The sequence below is a fragment of the Elephas maximus genome, chromosome 11 (genome assembly GCF_024166365.1).
Source record: "Elephas maximus indicus isolate mEleMax1 chromosome 11, mEleMax1 primary haplotype, whole genome shotgun sequence".
In the NCBI taxonomy this organism is placed as follows: domain Eukaryota; kingdom Metazoa; phylum Chordata; class Mammalia; order Proboscidea; family Elephantidae; genus Elephas; species Elephas maximus.
Genome location: NC_064829.1, coordinates 88,920,377 through 88,939,755, shown reverse-complemented (window position 1 = coordinate 88,939,755; position 19,379 = coordinate 88,920,377). Strand labels below are relative to the sequence as shown.

General features: G+C 44.6%; 1 protein-coding gene across 3 annotated transcripts in view; it reads left to right on the top strand.

Annotated features, from left to right (window-relative positions):
* LOC126085065 (zinc finger protein 530-like) overlaps window positions 1–16,619 on the top strand; it is a 47,236-nt gene extending 30,617 nt beyond the window's left edge. For all 3 annotated transcript variants that reach the window (XM_049900018.1, XM_049900017.1, XM_049900016.1), the window contains exon 2: window positions 12,837–16,619. In XM_049900018.1, coding sequence (XP_049755975.1) covers window positions 13,126–14,322 — 1,197 coding nt within the window. In that variant the 5' untranslated portion in view covers window positions 12,837–13,125 and the 3' untranslated portion in view covers window positions 14,323–16,619. The remainder of the gene's footprint in view (window positions 1–12,836) is intronic.
* The last annotated feature ends 2,760 nt before the right edge of the window (window positions 16,620–19,379 follow it).

The following is a 19,379-nucleotide window of genomic DNA, read 5'->3' as shown; positions in this document are numbered from 1 at the left end:
GCATAAACATGGATCTCTTCTAGTTGGTTGGCTTTGTAGCTGTGTTCCAAATTTCTTGGCATGGGTGAGTGAACACTTCCAGCACTGAATGTTTGTTGAAACATCTTAATTGGTATTCCATCAGTTCCTGGAGCCTTGTTTTTTTACCAGTATCTTCCATGAGGCTTGGGCTTTTTCCTTCAGTACCATCGGTTCTTCATCATAGCTACCTCTTGAAATGATTGAATGTTGACCAGTTGTTTTTGGTACAGCGACTCTATTCCTTAAATCTTCTTTTGATGCTTCCTGTGTTGTTCAGTATTTTGCCCGTAGAATCCTTCACTATTGTAACTCAAGGCTTGAATTTTTTCTTCAGTTCTTTTCAGCTTGAGAAATGCTGAGCGTGTTCTTCCCTTTTGCTTCACTAATTCCAAGGCTTTGCACACGTCATTGTAATACTTTACTTCGTCTTCTCGAACTGTCCTTTGAAACCTTCTGTTCATCTCTTTTACTTTATCATTTCTTCCATTCGCTTTAACTGCTCAACATTCAAGAGCAAGTTTCAGAGTCTCTTCTGACGTTCATTTTGGTCTTTTCATTCTTTCTGTCTTTTTAATGACCTCTTGCTTTCTTCATGTATGATGTCCTTGATGTCATTGCACAACTTGTCTGGCCTTCAGTCATTAGTGTTCAGTGTGTGAAATGTATTCTTGAGATGGTCTCTGAATTCAGGTGGGATATACTAAAGGTTATACTTTGGCTTTGTTGGACTTATTCTAATTTTCTTCAGCTTTAACTTGAACTTGCCTATGAGCAATTGATGGTCTGTTCCGCAGTTGGCCCCTGGCTTGGTTACGATTGATGATATTGAGCTTTTCCATTTTCTCTTTACACTGATGTACCATATTGCATTTAAAAAACTAAACCAAATCTATTGCCATTGAGTCGATTCCGACTCGTAGAAACCCTATAGGACAGAGTAGAACTGCCTCATAGGGTTTCCAAGGTGCCGTTGGTAGATTCAAACTGCCGGCCTTTTGGTTAGCAGTTGAGCTCTTAACCACAGCACCACCAGAGTTCCTCCCTATTGGATAGAAGTGGCAAAAGCAAGCATGCTTGTCTTGTTTGTGATCTTGGGGGAAAGTTTTTCAGTCTTTCACCGCTGAGTATGTTGTTAGCTATTGGTTTTTCATAAATCCTCTCTATCATGTTAAGGAATTTCCCTTCTATTCCTGGTTTGCTGCGTGATTTTATTATGAAAGAGTGTTGGATTTTTTTAGATACTTTTTCTGCGTAATGGACTTGGTCACGTGGGATTTTTTTCTGCCTTGTTCTGTTAATGTGATGTATTACATTGATTTTCTTGAACCACCCTTGTGTTTGTGGAATAAATCCCATTTGGACATGCTGTATGATGTTTTTAATATGCTGCCGGATTTGGTTTAACAGTACTCTGTTGAGGAATTTTGCTTGTATATTCATAAGGAATATTGTTTTTTTTTCTTGTGCCTGTCAGGCTTAGGGAATAGGATAAAGCCGGCTTCATAGAATGTGTTGGGAAATGTTCTCTCCGCTTCTGTTTTTTGGAAGACTTTGAGAAGGACTGGTAACTGTTCTTTAAATGATTGGTAGAATTAACCAGTTAAACCATTTGGTCCTGGACTTTCGTTTTTCAGGAAGTTTTGGTTACTGATTCAATCTATTTATTTTTTTACAAGTCTCTTCTTCAGTCTGTTTCTTCTTGAGTCAGTTTTTGTTGTTTGTGTGTTTCTTGGAATTTGTCTATTCCATCTGGGTTATCTAGTTTGTTTGCAGTATTCGCTTATAATCCTTTTTAATCTCTGTAAGACCAGTGTTAGTGCCCCTACTTTCTTGTCTGACTTTAGTTATTAGCTATCTTTTTTGTCAGTCTAGGTAACGTTTTATCTCTTTTACTGATATTTTGAAGAACCGACTCTTGATTTCATCCATTCTGTCTATTGTTTTTCTGTCCTCTATTTCATCTGTCTCTGCTGAAATCTTTATTATTTCCTTCTTCTGCTAGTTTTGGGTTTGTTGTTGTTACGTGCAGTTGAGTCAATTCCGACTTATAGTGACCCAGAGTGACAGAGAACTATCCCATAGGGTTTCCTAGGCTGAAATCTTTACAGAAGATCACCAGGTCTTTCTCTTGCCAAGCTCCTCAGTGCATTCAAACTCCCAACATTTTGGTTAGCAGCCAAGCACTTAACAGTTGCTTCACCAGGCCTCCTAGCTTTGTGTTTAGTTTGTTTTTTTTTCCTAGTTCTTTAAGGTGTAAAGTTAGGTTGTTGATGTTTCTTATTTTATAATGTAGGCTTTTACACCTGTAAATTTCCCTCTGAGCAGTGCCTTCCCTGCCTGCAAGTTTAGTTTGTTTTTTTCCTTTTGTCTCTTCAGTATATTTTAATTTGTCCTGTGAATTCCTCATTCTCCATGGCTGTTTAAGAGTGTGTTGTTTAATTTGTGTGTAATTGAGATTTTTTCCAGGTTTCCCTTTTTTATTGATTTCTAGCTTCACTCCATTGTGGCCAAAGAAGATGCTTTGTATAATTTCAAAATTTTTTAATTTATTGAGACTTATTTTCTGGCCTTATGTATTTTCTGTATTTTCTGGAGAGTGATCCCTGTGTAATAAAGAAAAATGTATATTCTCTTTCTCTTGTTAAATGAATGGTCTATATATGTTTATTAGATCTAATTGACACATGGTATTGTTCAAGACTTCTATTTTCTTGTTGATCTTCTGTCTACATGTTCTATCCATTACTGAAAATAGTGTATTGAAGTCTCCCACTATTATCATAGAACTCTGACTCCCTTCAATTCTGTCCCTGTTTGCTTCATATATTTTTAGGCTTTGTTGTTGGGGTACATATGTTTTTATAATTGTTGTATCTTCTTGAGTGATTCTTACCTGTATACAGTGTCTCTCTTTGTTGCTTACGTTTGTCTTACCTACTGCTGCTGTAACACAAATACCAGTGTGGATGGCTTTAAAGAACAGAGATTTATTTTCTTGCATATTTGGCTAGAAGTCCAGATGAGGGTCTTGACTGTATTGATTCCTTCCTTGTCAGTAGCCCAATTTGTTCCCTGGTTCCTTCGTAGTCCTCACATGGCATCTGTCTTCCCCCGTGTATGTGTCTCTGTGTCTTTTTTACAACTGTTCTTTTTAGAACTCAAAGAGCCTTCATGGCGCAGTGCAGTGTAAGTGCTATCTCAGCTGCTAACTGAAGGGTCGGCAGGTTGAACCCACCAGCTACTCTGTGGGAGAAAGAAGTGGCAGTCTGCTTCCATAAAGGTTACAGCTTTGGAAACCCTGTGAGTCTGAATTGACTTGATGGCTGTGGGTTTTTAGAATTCAGAAGTGATTAGATTTAGAAGCCATCCCACTTTGGTATGATCTAATTAACGTAATAAATGTTATGGATTGAATTGTGTTCCCTAAAAATGTGTGTCAACTTGGCTAATCCCTGATTCCCAGTATTGTGTCCACCATTTTGTCATCTGATGTGACTTTCCTATGTGTTGTAAATTCTACCTCTGTGATGGTAATGAGGTGGGATTAGTGGCTGTTACATTAACAAGCAGAACTCAATCTACAAGATTAGGTTATGTCGCAAATCAATCTCTTTTGAGATATAAAAGGGAGAAGTGAGCAGAGAGATGGGGACCTCATACCACCAAGAAGAAAGAAGCACTGAGAGCATAGCGCACCCTTTGGATCTGGGGTCGCTGTATCTGAGAAGCTCCTAGACCAGGAGAAGATTGATGACAAGGACTTTCCTCCAGAGCCAACAGAGAGAGAAAGCCTTCCCCTGGAGTTGGCACCCTGAATTCAGACTTACAGCCTACTAGACTGTGAGAGAATAAATTTTCTGTTTGATAAAGCCATCCACTTGTGGTATTTCTGTTATAGCAGTGCTAGATAACTAAGACAACAAGGAAGACCCTGTTTACAAACAGGATTTCATCCACAGGTGTAGGGGTTAGAGTCCCAACACATGTTTGGGGTAGGGGGAACACACACAAAATAATCCGTAGTGATTAGTATAGCCACATCAGCTTGCTTTTGCTTACTGTTCGTATAAAATATTTTTTTCTATCCTTTCACTTTCAGCCTATTTGTGTCTTTGCTACTAAAGGGACTCTCTGAAGAAAGGATATAGTTGATTCAGGCTTTTTTAATCCATTCTGCCAATCTCTGCCTTTTGTTTGGAGAGTTTAGTCTGTTTGTAGTCTGATAAAAGAGATTTTATTTCTGTAATTTTAATATTTTTGTTTGTCTTATGCCTGTTTTGGGCATTATTTATTTCCTCTGATACTGTCTTCTTTTGTATGTGTGTTTGGGTATGTGTTTTTACTTATTTAATGAATGATGGTGGTGCAATGGATAACTTTTATATGGCCTTTCTTGCCATGATCTTTTAAAACTCCCACCGAATGATTGGGTGAGTCTATGCAAATAAGGTACTTGTGGCCCACCAAGGGGATTGGACAGCTTGCTAATAATGCAGATAAGGTGTGTGGCACCCTCTTGGTGGTGGGACCCATGTAAATAAGGTGTATGGAGCCCTAATGGTCAGTTTTGCCAGATACTAGGCTTAAAATGAGCCATCCTAGAGGCGGAAAGGAGGGACCTCGCTACTACCAAGAAGAAGAGGGGGAGCAGAGTGTGAATTCTGGACCAGGGGTCCTTGCGCTGAGAACCTCCTAGACCCAGGAGCCAAAGAGCTCTAACACCAGAGACGGCGAGAAGCAGTGGCAGAGAAACAGTGGAAGCAGAACCAAGAGACCAGTGCGAGATGGCACAGTGGGCTTTGTGGCCCGTGGAGTAAGGAGGCTACAGTGGGTGTGCCGGCTCACAGATAGAGCTGAAAATCTCTAGGCAGGAGGCTTCCTGGCAGTCAGGTGCCTCTGCGCACTTTAATTGGTGGAGCTAAAGAGCTTTGTAACACTTGCTGGAGCAGGGCTGAGGCTGGGCCGGGGCCAGGGGCCAGGGAGAGATCTGCCTGTGGGCATGGCTGAGAAGCTGTCCTGACCAAAGAACTGTATCCTGAGTAGTTCCTGGTCTTGAATTGTAACGTGTTACTTCCCCAATAAACCCTGTAATCCTGAGTATTGTCTGTGAGTTCTGTGTGGCCATTGCACTGAATTACTGAATCCAGCAGAGAAGTAGAGCATGCCATGGAGGGACAGCTGGTGTCAGAATTGGTTTAAAAAAAAAAAAAGTTGGAGGGAGGAGGCATGTATGACCCCCACGCATAGGAATCAGCCCTGGGCTATTGGTGCGGATTCTCCTTTGTGAAGTTAAGGACCTCTGACGCCACTACGCCATTTTTAAAGTTGGTGTCAGTAGTGGAGTTTGTTGTAATGGCCCCAAGTCTCATGGAAGCATGGGACTTGGTAAGAGAAAGAATGAAGAAGTGTGAGAAGTGAAACTTTTGATTCTTAGATGATTACTTTTGTTCTTGTTATCTGTAATGGCTGAAAGAAAAGTAAGAGATGTTGTGGTGCAGCTGAGGGAAGAAAAGCTGCATCTGGAGTGGCTTGGGGCAAGGGCCAGACCAGTTAAGCAAGATGACTGATACGGGGCCAGGGTCTTCTGGTTCCACCCAGTGAGAGGTCCAAGGCCATATGCATATGAATGGAAAAACAGCCAAAGGATGGAGAAGAGAAGATGAAACTGGAGTGTTTCAAAAGGGTTTATGTATTTATCAGAATGTACTGTGGACATTGAATGTTTCTCCTACCTAATGTTGTAAAACAGACCTAAATGTAAAATGGAAATGAATATTGGCTCTTACAGAAAACAGAGTGTGTAACTCTGTCTTCAGCCAATACTTGATTGGATATGCTAAAAGGGGAACTAGGATTTGCCTTAAACACAGACTGTTGGTTTGAATGCCGTAGCCCTGTGTTTAGAGGATTGGGGGCTTAGGTTTAAAACCTGAGCCCCACCCTAAACCTTTCAAGTCAGGAAGTTTGCATTTGAAAAGACATGCAAACCTACCCAGAACTGCAGAGAGAGCAGAAAATTTGCATTTGAAAGAAGGATCTGCAATAAAAAGTGACTTTTGCTTTTTGGATTTTGAGCAAGTGGTTTGCCATTGGATGCTCTGAGGCAGGAAAAGTCATTGCCCATCAGAGCAACCCCCTTCAGGACTGGACGTTAAAAGGGGGTGGGTGAGTAGACAGCCTGGTATGCTTGCTAGAGGTGACCACCTGGGGCCACCAGATGAGTGGAAGCGAGGGAAGTGCAGCAATGAAGAGACAGGCTGAGTTTGGACATGTTCCTCTGAAATCTGTTGGCCTAGCCCAGGTGGCCAGGGATGAGAGAGAAGGGACTGGCTGGTCTGAAGTGCTTGGAGGTGTGCAGATTCTTGAGCTGGTACCCCTTGACTTAGCTTGGATGATTAGGGATGATGTGCTGACCCCGACTCAGTGGAGGTGAGATGATCTGACCCCAGGTAATGGGGGATGAGAGAGAGAGAGACATGTTTGACACTGTAAGCTGATATGAATTGCTGCAATTTGATGTCTTGCTCTGGACTAGAAGCTTGGTTTATGGATGCAGATGCTCAAAAGTTCCAATCGCAAAAGAAGATTATTCAGATCAAGGCACATGATTGTCTCCTCAGTACTGGTTTGATGAGCAGTTTAGAAACTGGCTATCTAAAATGGGGGACAATAAAGACATGAAGTGCCTGGTTTACACACTTTCAGGGGTGTACTTAGAATGAGGGGGACAAGGAAGATCCCCACTGAGTAGTTTCCTCTTTTCCTCATGGGTCTGGTTAAGGGAGGGTGGGGGAAGATACTGATAATGATTATGATTTGGTTGTGAGTACTGATTGTTAACAGGGTTAATTGTGATGGTAAAACTAACTGTAGAAGCTGTAAGTGTGAAAGAGTGGGCTAAGTAGGGGAGGCACTGCTGGACTGGAGTACAGTGGCCGAACCTAAAGTCCCTTAAAGGTTTTGCTATATGGCTACCTCATGAAGCTCAGAGCGAGAGAATTATCTTCTCAGTTAAATTTTATCAGACACCAGAAAGGGTGAAGTTGAGATGACTTTTGGAGAACTTGACCAGATCAGGTGAATACTTGGAGCAGACTGAATGGCTGGTACTGAGTAACCTCACCCTGCCTTACTGAAGGACTAATTATTAATGACTGTTTCGGACTGGAAAATGATTGGGAGGGGGAAGTTATCCTCCACGTATGAAAGAAGAATGGTCAGTTTTGCCATCCGCTTGTATTCAAATGAGCAATCTCAGAGGCGGAAAGGAGGGACCTCACTACTACCAAGATGAGACAGGAGCACGACCTTTGGACCCAGGATCCCTTTACTGAGAACCTCCTAGACCTAGGAGACAGAGAGAGAGAGAGCTTTAACACGAGATGTGGTGCAAGATGATGAGAAATGGTGGCAGCAGAACCAGGAGACTGGTGTGAGACGGTGCAGTGGCCTTCCCGGCCTATGGAGCAAGGCAGTTACCGTGGGTACACTGACTGAGAGTAAGAGAGCCGAGTGTTCGGGCAGGAGGCTTCCTGGCGGAGTAGGGTGTCTCTGGGTATTTGTTAGCAGAGCTAGGCTTGCCGACCCACAGGGTAAGAGCTGAGCACCTTTAGGCCAAGGCTTACTGGAATGGGGTGCTCCTGGGGACTTATTGGCAGAGCTAAAGAGACTTGTTGCAGCAGGGCTGAGGCTGGTTTGAGGGGCTGAAATGCTGAGGGCCAGGGAGAGGCCTGCCTGCAGGCATGGCCGAGAAGCTGTCCTGACCAAAGAACTGCATCCTAAGTCATTTCTGGTCCTGAATTGTAACCTGTTACTTCCCTAATAAACCCCATAATCCTGAGTATTGTCTGTGAGTTCTGTGTGGCAATTGCAACAAATTATTGAACCCAGCAGAGAAGTAGAGAGTGCCGTGGGAGGGACAGCTTTTGTCAGAATTGGTAAAAAAAAAAAAGGTTGGAGAGAGGAGATAGGCCTGAGCTCTGCCTCATAGGAATCAGCTGATAATGATTCCCCAAACCCCTTGTGAAGTTAAAGGAGGAGGTCAGATGCTGCCTCCATGCCATTTGTACCACGAACCATTATGATTCCTTTTTCATTTATTTTTTTGGTGTGTATATATTAAAGGCTTTTTCTTTGTGGTTACCATAGGGATTACATTTAATATCCTAAATTGATAACAATCTAGTTTGAATTGATAGCCACAATAATACTGGCTTTTACTCCTGCCCCTTGTTATGACTTGAATGGTTTCCCTCAAAAATGTGTTAAAGTCCTGATTTTTGTACCTGTGGATGAGATTCTATTTGGAGATAGGGCTTTCTTATGTTAATGAGACCATATCAGTGTAGGGTGTATCCAAACCTAATCACTTCTGAGTAATATAAAGAGCAGTATAGACACAGAGGAAACCCTGGTGGTATAGTGGTTAAGTGCTGTGGCTGCTAACCAAAAGGTTGGCAGTTCGAATCCATTAGCGGCTCCTTGGAAATTATGGGGCAATTGTGCTCTGTTCTGTAGGGTAGCTATAGGGTCACTATGAGTTGGAATCAACTCGATGGCAGTAGGTTTTTTTTTTATAGACAGAGACAAGCAAGAACAAACTGGGAAAGACAGAAGCATGTATGAGGATCACCAAGGAAGCAAGGAATGCTGGGGTCACAGAATTTGAAACAGACAAGGATCTTCACCCAGAGCCAACAGGGAGAGCCTTCCCTGGTAGCCAGTGCCCTTTCTTCAGTCTACTAGCCTCTTAAACCAAAAGCCAAACAAGTTGCTTCAGTTCAGTTGATTCCGACTTACAGCAGCCCTATACTATAATAAAATAAGCTTCTGTTCTTTAAAGCCACCTTTTTGTTGAATTTTTGTTATAGCAGCATTGGTAAGACACCCATGGAATTTTACACTTATCCAAGATCTTTATTTCTTCATATGGCTTCAGTTTACTGTCTAGTGTCCTTTCATTTTGACCTGAAGACTCTCTTCAGTATTTCTCATAGAGCAGTTCAAGATTCTCTCTTTGTCTTTCACTTTGGACAGTTTGGTGTGTCTTGGTGGGGATACTTTGAGTTTATCCTACTTGAAGTTCATTGAGCTTCTTGGATGCACAGATTCATGTCTTTAATCAAATTTGGGAAGTTTTCAGCTATTATTCAAATATACTTTCTGTCCCTTTCTTCTCCTTCTGGGACTCTGACAATGTGTATTTTGGTCCACTTGTTCGTGGTATACAAGTCCCTTAGGCTCTATTCCCTTCATCCTTTTTTTCTTTTTGCGCCTCAGATTTAAAAATTTCCGTTATCTTCAATTCTCCAATTCGCTTGGGTGCTTAAATCAGCCGTTAAACCCTTCTAGTGAATTTGTTATTTATCGTACAGTCCAGCTCCAGAATTTGTGTAGTTCCTTTTTATAACTCCTTACTCTTTACTTATGTTCTCATTTTATTTATACATCATCTTCTGATTTCCTTTATTTTCTTTCCCTGTTTTCATTTAGCTCTTTAAGATAGCTTTAAAGTCTTTATCTAGTAAGCACAATGTCTGAACTCCAGAGTGGTGTTTTCTGTCATATATTTTGTTCATTTGAATGGGCCCATCCCTTCTGTATCTTTGTACTGTTATAATTTTTTGTTGTTGCAAACGGGGCATTTGAATATTACAGTGTGCTAACTCTAAATCAGATTCTTCCCACCCCTCAGAGTTTGTCAGGGTTTTTGTTTTATTTTGATTGTTGAAGGCTGTAGTAGTCATTGATTTAATGACTTTTTCTAACTATGTTTGCAAAGACTGTGTTTCTTGACATGTCGGTCATTGGAGTCCCTGTTCCTTTAGCTTGTGTTCAGCTGTTTTTTTACAGATTCCCTGCACAACATAACTTTGAAAACGAAACAAGCAAACCAAAGAAAAATAATGAGGGAAAGAAAAACCTCTTTCAGTCTTCGCAGATTGAGTCTGCTGGTACAGTTCTTCAGCACTTAGCCCAGAGAACAGTCAGAGGTGAAAGCTTAGCATACATCTTGCCCTGGACATATGTGTGGTTTTCTAAACTCTGCTGTATACACGGGGCCTTTTTTTTTTCTTTAAATATTTTATTGTGTTTTCTGTGAAGGTTTAGATAACAGTTTAGGTTCCCATTCAACATTTTCTGCACAAGTTAGTCAGTGACATTGGTTACGTTCTTCACAACATGTGAACAATCTCATTATTTCTGTTCTGGTTGTTCCATTTCTGGTAATCTAGTTTCCCTGCCCCTTTACCCTCTTACCTTTGTTTTAAAGTAACTGTTGACTGTTTGATCTCATACAGATTAATTTTTAAAGGAGCATAGTACTCAGGGGTGATATTCTTTATTAGCTGATCTGTTATTTAACTACAAGGTGACATCAGGGGTCAGCTTCAGTTCAAGGTTTAAGAGAGTATCTCAAGGCAATAAGTCTCAGGGAGTGCTCCAGTCTCTACTGGTCCAATAAGTCTGGGTTTTTTAAGAATTGAAGTTCTGTTCCACATTTTTCTCCCTTTCTATCAGGATCCGTCTGTTGTGGCCCTGAGCAGAATGGTTGTTTATGGTAGCCAGGCACCATCTAGTTCTTCTGGTCTCAGGGTAGATGAAGCCATGGTTTGTGTAGAGTATCAGTCCCGTATACTAGTTTCTTCTTTGAGTCTTTGGTTTCCTTCTTTCTCTTTTGCTCCAGACGAGTAGACAACAATTTTTGTGTTTTAGATGGCCGCTCACAAGCTTTTAATGCCCCAGACAGTACTCGCCAAACTGGGATATAGAACATAAAACTTTATGAACTATATTTTGCCAGTTGTCCCATGAGACAATGGTCCTAATCCTTCAAACTCGGAAGTCCAGTCTCACAAGGTGTTTGGTTATGTCTAAGAGGTATCTGTGACTGTGCCTCCTGTGTGCTTTATTACATATATGAATATATGCACATAGTCACATGGATTCATATACATATGCACACACCATATACTTACATACATAGCTATACACTTATATGCCTACATACATACACACTCACACATATATTTTTTGGTTGTTGTTGCTGCAAAATTTTATATGCCAGAGCAGTTACCAAAAGGTTCCTTTTTCTGTGTACATCTTAGTGACATTGTTTACCTTTGTCAAGCTGTGTGCCCTTCACCATCATTTGTTGTTACCTGTGGGCACTTTTTTTATGCCCTAATTTACCAAATAAGCTCTTTTCCTGGCTTTTCCGCTTTGGCTTTAGGCAGCCGATTCTGTATCTCAGTTGCACTCTTTTGCTCTGGATGAGTACATTTTTATTGTTTGCCTTACAGTGTTTTGTACAGTGTATGCTGCTCTACTGCCCAGCTTGAGTTTTTAGTGGACAAAACAGACAAGTGCTTTGCTTCAGTCCTTTAGGTAGCTGTCTGACAGGTTAGAGCACACAAGCACAATAATTTATAAATGAGGTCTGTTCAGCTTCCTCTGGAAATGGGTTCCAGGTTTCCATGGCAGAAGCATGGCTGCCAAGTTAGCTGCCAAGCCGGGAAATGAATGGAACACAGGCAAGTGAAGAAGCCACAAAGTGCTCGTAACATTTTGAAGTTGCTTTTTTTCATTTATTGTGGTGAAAATATATACACCTAAATGTTCGCCAACACAACAGTTTCCACATGTGCAATTCAGTGACATAGATTACATTCTTCATGTTGTGCCATCATCATCACTACCCTTTGCCAAAATACTCCACCATCATTAACATATGTTGCCTTTTTCTTGATTCCATCTTGGCTTGGTTGGTGTAAATGCTTGACTGTTTTCCAGAGTTCTCACTAGGTTGGCTCTGACAATTTCTACTTGTTTTGTGGTGTTTTTGTTGGAGGAGAGGAGCCTGGAGCTTCTTACTCCACCATCTTACCGATGTCACTGTGCTTTTCCTCATTTGTGACACTTTGCTGATTTACCATTTTCTACTGTGACTTCTGGCGCCTTGTTATACCTACCTTTCTGACCTCTATACGTTACCTGTTTCTCTTCATTGTTCCCTACTGTTGTTGTTGTATGCCATCGAGTCGATTCTGAATCATGGTGACCCCATGTGATAGAGCAGAACTGCGCAATGGGGTTTTCTAAACCGCACGTCATTCTCCCATGGAGCTGTTGGGTGGGTTTGAACCATCAATCTTTTGGTTAGCAGCTGAGCACTTAAGCATTGTGCCGCCAGAACACCTTTCCCCAACGTTGGCCCCCACATAATTTGTCATGAGGTGTGCACATACCCATATCAGTGTCGAACATCAGTTACTTAGTTCAATTGAATTTTCCTGCATGTAGACATATTTTCCGCATACCACGCACATGTCGCCAGCAGACAAGGCCCTGCTTAAAGGCTATTGGCACAGAATTGAACTAGAGACCCTGCCTCTCCTCGCTGTGTTGCACTTCATGATGTATAAATTCTGTGATTTAGAGGCCCAGTAAGGAGCTTTGGTGGCACAGCAGTTAAGCACTTGGCGGTTAACCGAAAGGTTGGTGGTTCGAACCCACCCAACGGCTCTGTGGGAGAAAGACCTGGTGATCTACTCCTGTAAAGATTGCAACCTAGAAAACCCTATGAGGCAGTTCTCTTCTGTCACGTGGGGTTGCTGTGAGTCAAAAGCAACTCAGTGGCACCCATTCCCAACAGAAGCCAGTACTGCAAAGCAGTCCCTTCCTCAGTTTGCCCCAGCTCCCTTATCCTCAGAAGAGTCCCATGAACTCATTCCTTGGTGTGTCAGACACACATTTGTGATGGGATTGTCTTTCCCACTAAAATCAATATCTCATTATCGTTTCTCTGCTTTCAGGTTGGGCATGGAACGGGCGCTGAAGAGACACCTTCTGAGCAGTGTGTTTCTATTGGAAGGACTGTTACAAGTCAGGACTCCCCAGGCAGGTCTGTCAGTCCTGAAAACACCCTTATGAGTGAGGTGTGTGTTCCATCTTGAAAAACAGTTTGTGCCTGGCACAGCGTCAGGCAACATACCCTGGACAGAAACCAAACTTGGGTGGGGTGTGCGTGAGAGACTTCTGGTTCAGCGCAAACTTTGCCCAGCAAAAAAAGGAGTACAGTAGAGAGAAACTGTATCAAGGGCCATGGACAGGAACTCGTTTGTGAAGAGCTGCATATTTCATGTGTCAGGAACAGGCACCTGTGAGGAGGTTGGGATGGACTTTCCAGCCTCTTCAGGGCTACTCCCACACCAGGCTGCGCCCAGCAGTGAGAAGCCACACAGTGGCATTGAATGTGGGGAGGCCTTTCACAGTGGAAGCAGTCAGTATGAGTGGGGTGAATGCGGGAGCACTTTTAGCCACGAGCGCACACTTCTCCAGCCCCAGAGCTTCTGCACTGGCGAGGGGCTTTATCGATGTAAAAAGTGTGGGCACCCCACCGTAAGCTGCAAGTGTCGACGCGGTAAGGGCCAGCGAACTGGCCCTCAGGAAAGGCCTTATGAGTGTGGTATATGTGGGCAGTTCTTCGGCCAAATCTCCATCCTTGTCAAACACCAAATAACTCACAGCGCGGAAAGGCCTTACGAGTGCAGCGAATGTGGAAAGTCCTTTAAGCGTACTGCTGAACTCATCAGACACTGGAGAATCCACACAGGAGAAAAGCCTTATGAGTGCAGTGAATGTGGGAAATCCTACACGCGAAGCTCCAACCTTGTTGAACATCAGAGGAGTCACACCGGAGAGATTGGTTATGCGCGTTACACCTGTGGCATATGTGGAAAATCCTTTAAACAGAGCTCCAAGCTCACTCTACACAAGAGGGTTCACACAGGAGAAAGGCCATATGAGTGTGACCAGTGCGGCAAGTGCTTTAGCCAAATCTCCAACCTTATGCAACACCAGAGCGTTCACACAGGAGAAAGGCCTTATGATTGTGCTGAGTGTGGGCGATCCTTCAGCCGGAGGTCCAACTTCATTGAACACCAGAAGGTTCACACAGGAGAAAGGCCTTATGAGTGTGGCGAATGTGGGAAATTCTTTAGCCGAAGCTCCATCCTCAGTGAGCACCAGAGGGTTCATACAGAAGAGAGGCCTTATGAGTGTGGTGAGTGTGGGAAAGCCTATAGACGAGTCTCCAGTCTCATTGAACACCAGAGGGTTCACACAGGAGAGAGGCCTTACGAGTGCAGTGATTGTGGGAAATCCTTCATCCGAAACTCTACCCTCACTCGGCACCGGAGAGTCCACACTGGAGAGTTCAGTGGAGAGTTCAGTGGAGATTTTGCTGAAGAGTTCACCGACGAGTTCACTGGAGACTTCTCCTTGGAAAATGCACTATGAATGCTGTGAATGCAGCAAATCCTTCAGCCAGTTCTCCAACGTCATCACCAAAAATTTCACACCAAAAAGAGGCCTTATGAGTGTAGCAAATGTGGGAAAGCCTTCAGCCCCAGGAAGTGCACACGGGAGAAAGACCTCAGACCTGCAGGGAGTGTGCTATCTCATTCAACGTCAGTGCAATAGACTTTATATGGCATGAAGTTGAACCCTTTACATCTGAAACCCACACTGGGGAAATTCCCCACAAGTTCCAGGTGCATGAAACTTTGAAGAGCTGCACTGCACATTCTGACCTGCCCAGGCCCTTGGCAGAATTATGTCACTGCCAGTTTATATGGTAGAAGCCATCAAAACCACCACCTAACAGGTCACCCTACCATGCATCATTCAACCCACTGTCCTCAGGAATGGCAGATGTCTATGCTCTTTCTCGCCTTCCCTGGAGAAATAATGAGGAATCTGAACCTTTAGGGTATGAACTTGATCTGGTTTTGGACAAGAGGACCTGGTCTGGGTTCTGCCGGCAGCTGCCTTAAAAGGTTTACCTTCTTCATGCCATTGTTGGTCTCCTGGGATGCTCCTCATTAATTTTTCCAGCCAGGTCACCAACCAAGAAATGCTTCCCATAAATTGTTCTGGTTTGTGTACTGATAAAGGCCTTATTGTTTCAGTCACCTTTAACATTGGGGGCTCTATTCACTGTAGTGTAGGTTGAAAACAGACTAGAGCCAGTTAGTAGGAATAGATGAACAGCTTTTCTCTGTGCCCGCAAATTTGTGTTCCTTGTCATGGACAGTGTGATGGCGGAGAGTAGTTCTCCCGCAAGTTTGGACCTTGTGTGCTTTGCTGCCCACGCCTCCCAGGAAAAGACTGCGGGACCCAACAATCCTAGTTTGTGTCCTGGCTGTCAGGATTTATTGCAGCCCCAGAGGTTGCTTTGAGAAGGGGGCCACTGCTGTGATGACCTCCAGTGCTTCTGGGGACAGCAGGGATGTGTCTCCTTGTTCCCAGGGGATGTCACGTAATAGATCTCTGTTAATGTGACGAATCCCCAGGTCCCACCAAGGAGCCATGTACCCTGGTATCCAAAATGCAAATGATAATTGGTACAAAGATTCTGGGTGTCACTAATAGGGAGTGGGGAATACTAGTAAATGAGAGCAAACATGTCTCTTCTACATGTGCGTCGATGTAGTTCCAGAGATGACGGCTCTGCAGCATGATGTTACAGAAGTTCTCGGAGCCTCCAAACTCATGTCTCCCCTGGAGCTTTGGTAATCAGCGGAGCCAGTAATCTAAAGGGTTTCTGGATTCTTACCGCATTGCTGGCCTGTTGGCCTTAAGACTTGTTGGCGCGGCTGGACAATGAGGTTGGAGAGAATGGAAGTGCTGTTGTCCAGCTTGTGGCATTTGTGACCCAGCCAGCATGCCTGTTGCCTCAGATGGAAACGGTCTTCTTTGCTCAGTGCATTTCCTCAATGCATTTTCTGCCTCTGCTGCAGGCCTGCCTTTGCCCAGGCATAAGCAAAGATGCTGCGGTCGGGGAAGTTGCCCAACCTAGTTTTCTGAGGGGGAAAATTTTTTTTTCCCCAGTTTTTATTTTGAACTCTTCAAATAATTGAGTTATAATTGATATTTTCGATGTAAGTATGAACCTGTGAAACGATCATAAGCATGAAAATGAACACATCCATCACCACCAAGTTTTCTCAGGCCCTCTTAGAATCTCTCCTGCTCTCCCAGCCCTCCAGGCAACTGCATAGTTCCTCTGTTTTCACAGTAGATTAGGTTCTATTTTCTAGACGTTTATATGACTGAAAACTTAAGATGCTGACTTCTTCCCCCTGGTTTCCTTCATACTGCATAGTTCTTTTGAGATTGAGCAGTGTTGCTTATGTGACTACTTGATTGTTTTTATTGCTGAGTAGTAGTTCTGTTCTGTGTATATGCCACAGTTTGTTGATCCATTTGTCTGTTAATGGACATTTGAGTTGTTTCTGGTTTTGGCTGTTACAAATAAATCTGTTATGAACATAGGCATACATTTATGTTGATCTGTGTTATTTTTTAATGCTCACATCTCCGAAGGCAGTGCTCACATCACAGGGTAGGTGAAATGATTTTTGAAGAAACTGCCGAATTGTGATGTAAAATGATATCTTTTGCATTCCCACCAACATTGTATGAGAAAGAATTCTAGTTCCTCTATTTTCTTGCCAGTACCCAGTGTGGCCAGTGTTTTTAATTTTAGTAGTTTTAATAGGTGTATAGTTTTAATTAACTGTCGTTTAATTGTGGTTTTAATTTTATTTGTCTCATGTTTAATGAGCATTTTTTAATAGCTCTTTTTTTAGTGCAGTTTTTTGGGTTAGAGGAAGATTGTGCAGAGTATAGCAAGTTTCCATATAACCACCCCGACCCCCCGCCCCCGCCACACACTATTTCTCCTATTAATATCTTTCATTCCTGTGGTACATTTGTTCCAGTTGATGAACCACGATTAACACATTATTACTGAAGTCTGTAGTTTGCACCGGGGAGTCTGGTGGTGCAAAGGTTAAGCGCTGGGCTTTCGCATGGGCTGTTCACCGTCTGATGGCTCTGCTGGAGAAAGACCTGGCAATCTGCTCCTGTAGAAATTGAAGCCAAGAAAACCCTATGGGACAATTCTACCCTGTCACTTGGGGTCACTATGAGTCACAATCGACAAGACAGGACCCAGCAACAACATAGTTTGCATCCAGGTTCACTTGTACTATTTATGGGTTTTGACAAATGCAAACTGTCATGTGTCCACCATTACAGACAGAATAGTCTCACTGCCCTAAGAATGTGTTCTGCTGAGGGCATCAAATACCATGTTAAAGCAATTAAAAGTTCCCTAAGTCTGGAGCCAGCCTGCTGGGGTGTGAGTCCAGCACATTGTGTGGCCTTGTGGACGTCATTTAATTGCTCTGAGGCTCAGTTCCCTCATCCCACTTCACCAGGATGTTGTCAGGAGTAAAGAAACGTGTTTTGCAACTTTCATTAATCCTCCATGCTGCAATACATGTGTGTCCCAGTGAATACTACTCTGGGAGATGGCTCAGCTTCCCAGTCTAACGAGCCAGGGTTGGAATTGGAACTCAGGTCTCTGCGGTAATCCCCACATTCCTCCTCAACAGTGACTCCTCAGTGACCATGACGGGAAGCATCCCAGTAACTCTCCCTGTTAAATCCATCTCAGCCACCCTGAATAACTTTCTGTGGACATGGGCAGAGGAGTGGTACCATCATTACCTACCTCAGGAGAGGCAATGAGCGGGCACTAGGGATATAACATGGCCCTTACCAGTCCCCTCAGACTTGGAGGAACTGTTTATATCCCCATTTAGACCTGAGGAGATGGAGACCAAGGGCCTTGCTCAAGGTCATAGCTCCTGGAAACACTACCAAGTCCATGGGGGAGTTGGTCCAGGCAGGGTGAGCCGGAGAAGTCTGTTTCAGGAGCACCAGGGCCTGTCAGTGGTGGTCGTCAAGGCCACAGCTTGCCACCTGGATGCCCGGTGCTCCTCACAGCCTCACCCTCCCAGGGCCATAGAGAGAAAGGGCCTTTAACATCCACGTTTCATAGACCAGGAGACTGAGGCGCCAAGAGATCCGCAATCAGCAGACAGCCCTGCAGTTGGGCAGGGGCCGTGCTGGGACGGAAGGCGCAGGATAGCTCTGCGGAAAGGTTCCCTGCAGGCTGCGTGCCTGGGCTGGGAGGGGACGGTCGGAACGGAGGGAGTGGGGAACCGGAACTGCAGCCCCGTGGTCACGCGGCCGCTGTGCCCAAGGTCTTCCCACCAGACACAATCACTGGCCATCCCGGCGCCTCCCTGGATGCTGGGCCCTGGGCTGGGTACACGCATTGCCTGCGTCCGTACAGGTGGAGCTCATGGCCGGGTGGGCACTCAGGGTTTCGGGTCTGTGAGCCCTCATTGAGAAACAGGGGTTCCGATCAAGCCCAGCCCGCTGGGCTCGCTTCCGGGGAACCTGCCCTCGCCCTGTTGCCCCGGGCACCCCTGGACTGGAGAACCCTACAAACCTGCCCGCCCGGATGCCGGCGGTCCCGAACCCTCGGATCAGCGCCGGTGTTGAGGAATGCCCAGTTGCCGCGTGCTCCACTGCGCACCGCGCACTCTCACCGCCGGGAATGGCGAGGACGCCAGGCCCGGATCCCCGATTCCTTCGCGAACTCCAACTACCAATGCACTGCACCCCGACATCCCCAGGGGCCCCTCATACTCCACCTGTAGGAGTGAATATCGCCTCCCCTGCAAACTCGCTTCCTTCCGGTGAATATGATTCCCAGAGACCACATCTCCACTGCTTAGGCACTCCGACAGGGGCACTGGTGTCATCCCAGATACCCCCACATGCAGTGAGATGCCCCACGGTCCTGTCAGTCTTCATCTAAATTCGGCTGCAGGGTGGCCTCTCAACTCCGTGTTCCCATACCCAGCTGTCACCCCGTTATCATTATAGTGGGCACTGGGAGAGATGCTGCAACCGAGACTGACCCTTACCGTACCAGCCCTGCGGCTCTGCCTCCCCACCTCCCCCGCTTGTTGTTGGTTGTCTTTGAGTGGACTCTTAGCGACCCCATGTGTGTCAGAGTAGAATTGGGCTCCATAGGGTTTTCAATGGCTGATTTTTCGGAAGGCTGACCGCCAGGCCTTTCTTGCAAGGTGTCTCTGGGTGGACTTCAACCGTCAACCTTTTAGTTAGCAGCGCAACACATTAACCCTTTGCACCACCCAGGGACTCCCTAACCAGTTGCCATCAATTCCATCTGGACTCATGGCGACCCCATGTGTTCAGAGTAGAACTGCCCCATAGGGTTTCCAAAGAGCGGCTCTTGAATTGAACTGCCGACCTTTTAGTTAACAGGTGAGCTCTTAACCACCGCGCCACATAAAATTCAAAGCAAATTGCAAATCGCCCCAGCAATGGCTGCGCATCCACAGGAACAGCTCGTTCGCTTTCCAGGACGTGCCCTCCGAGGAAGGGGCTGTGGAGACTTCTGGCGGAGG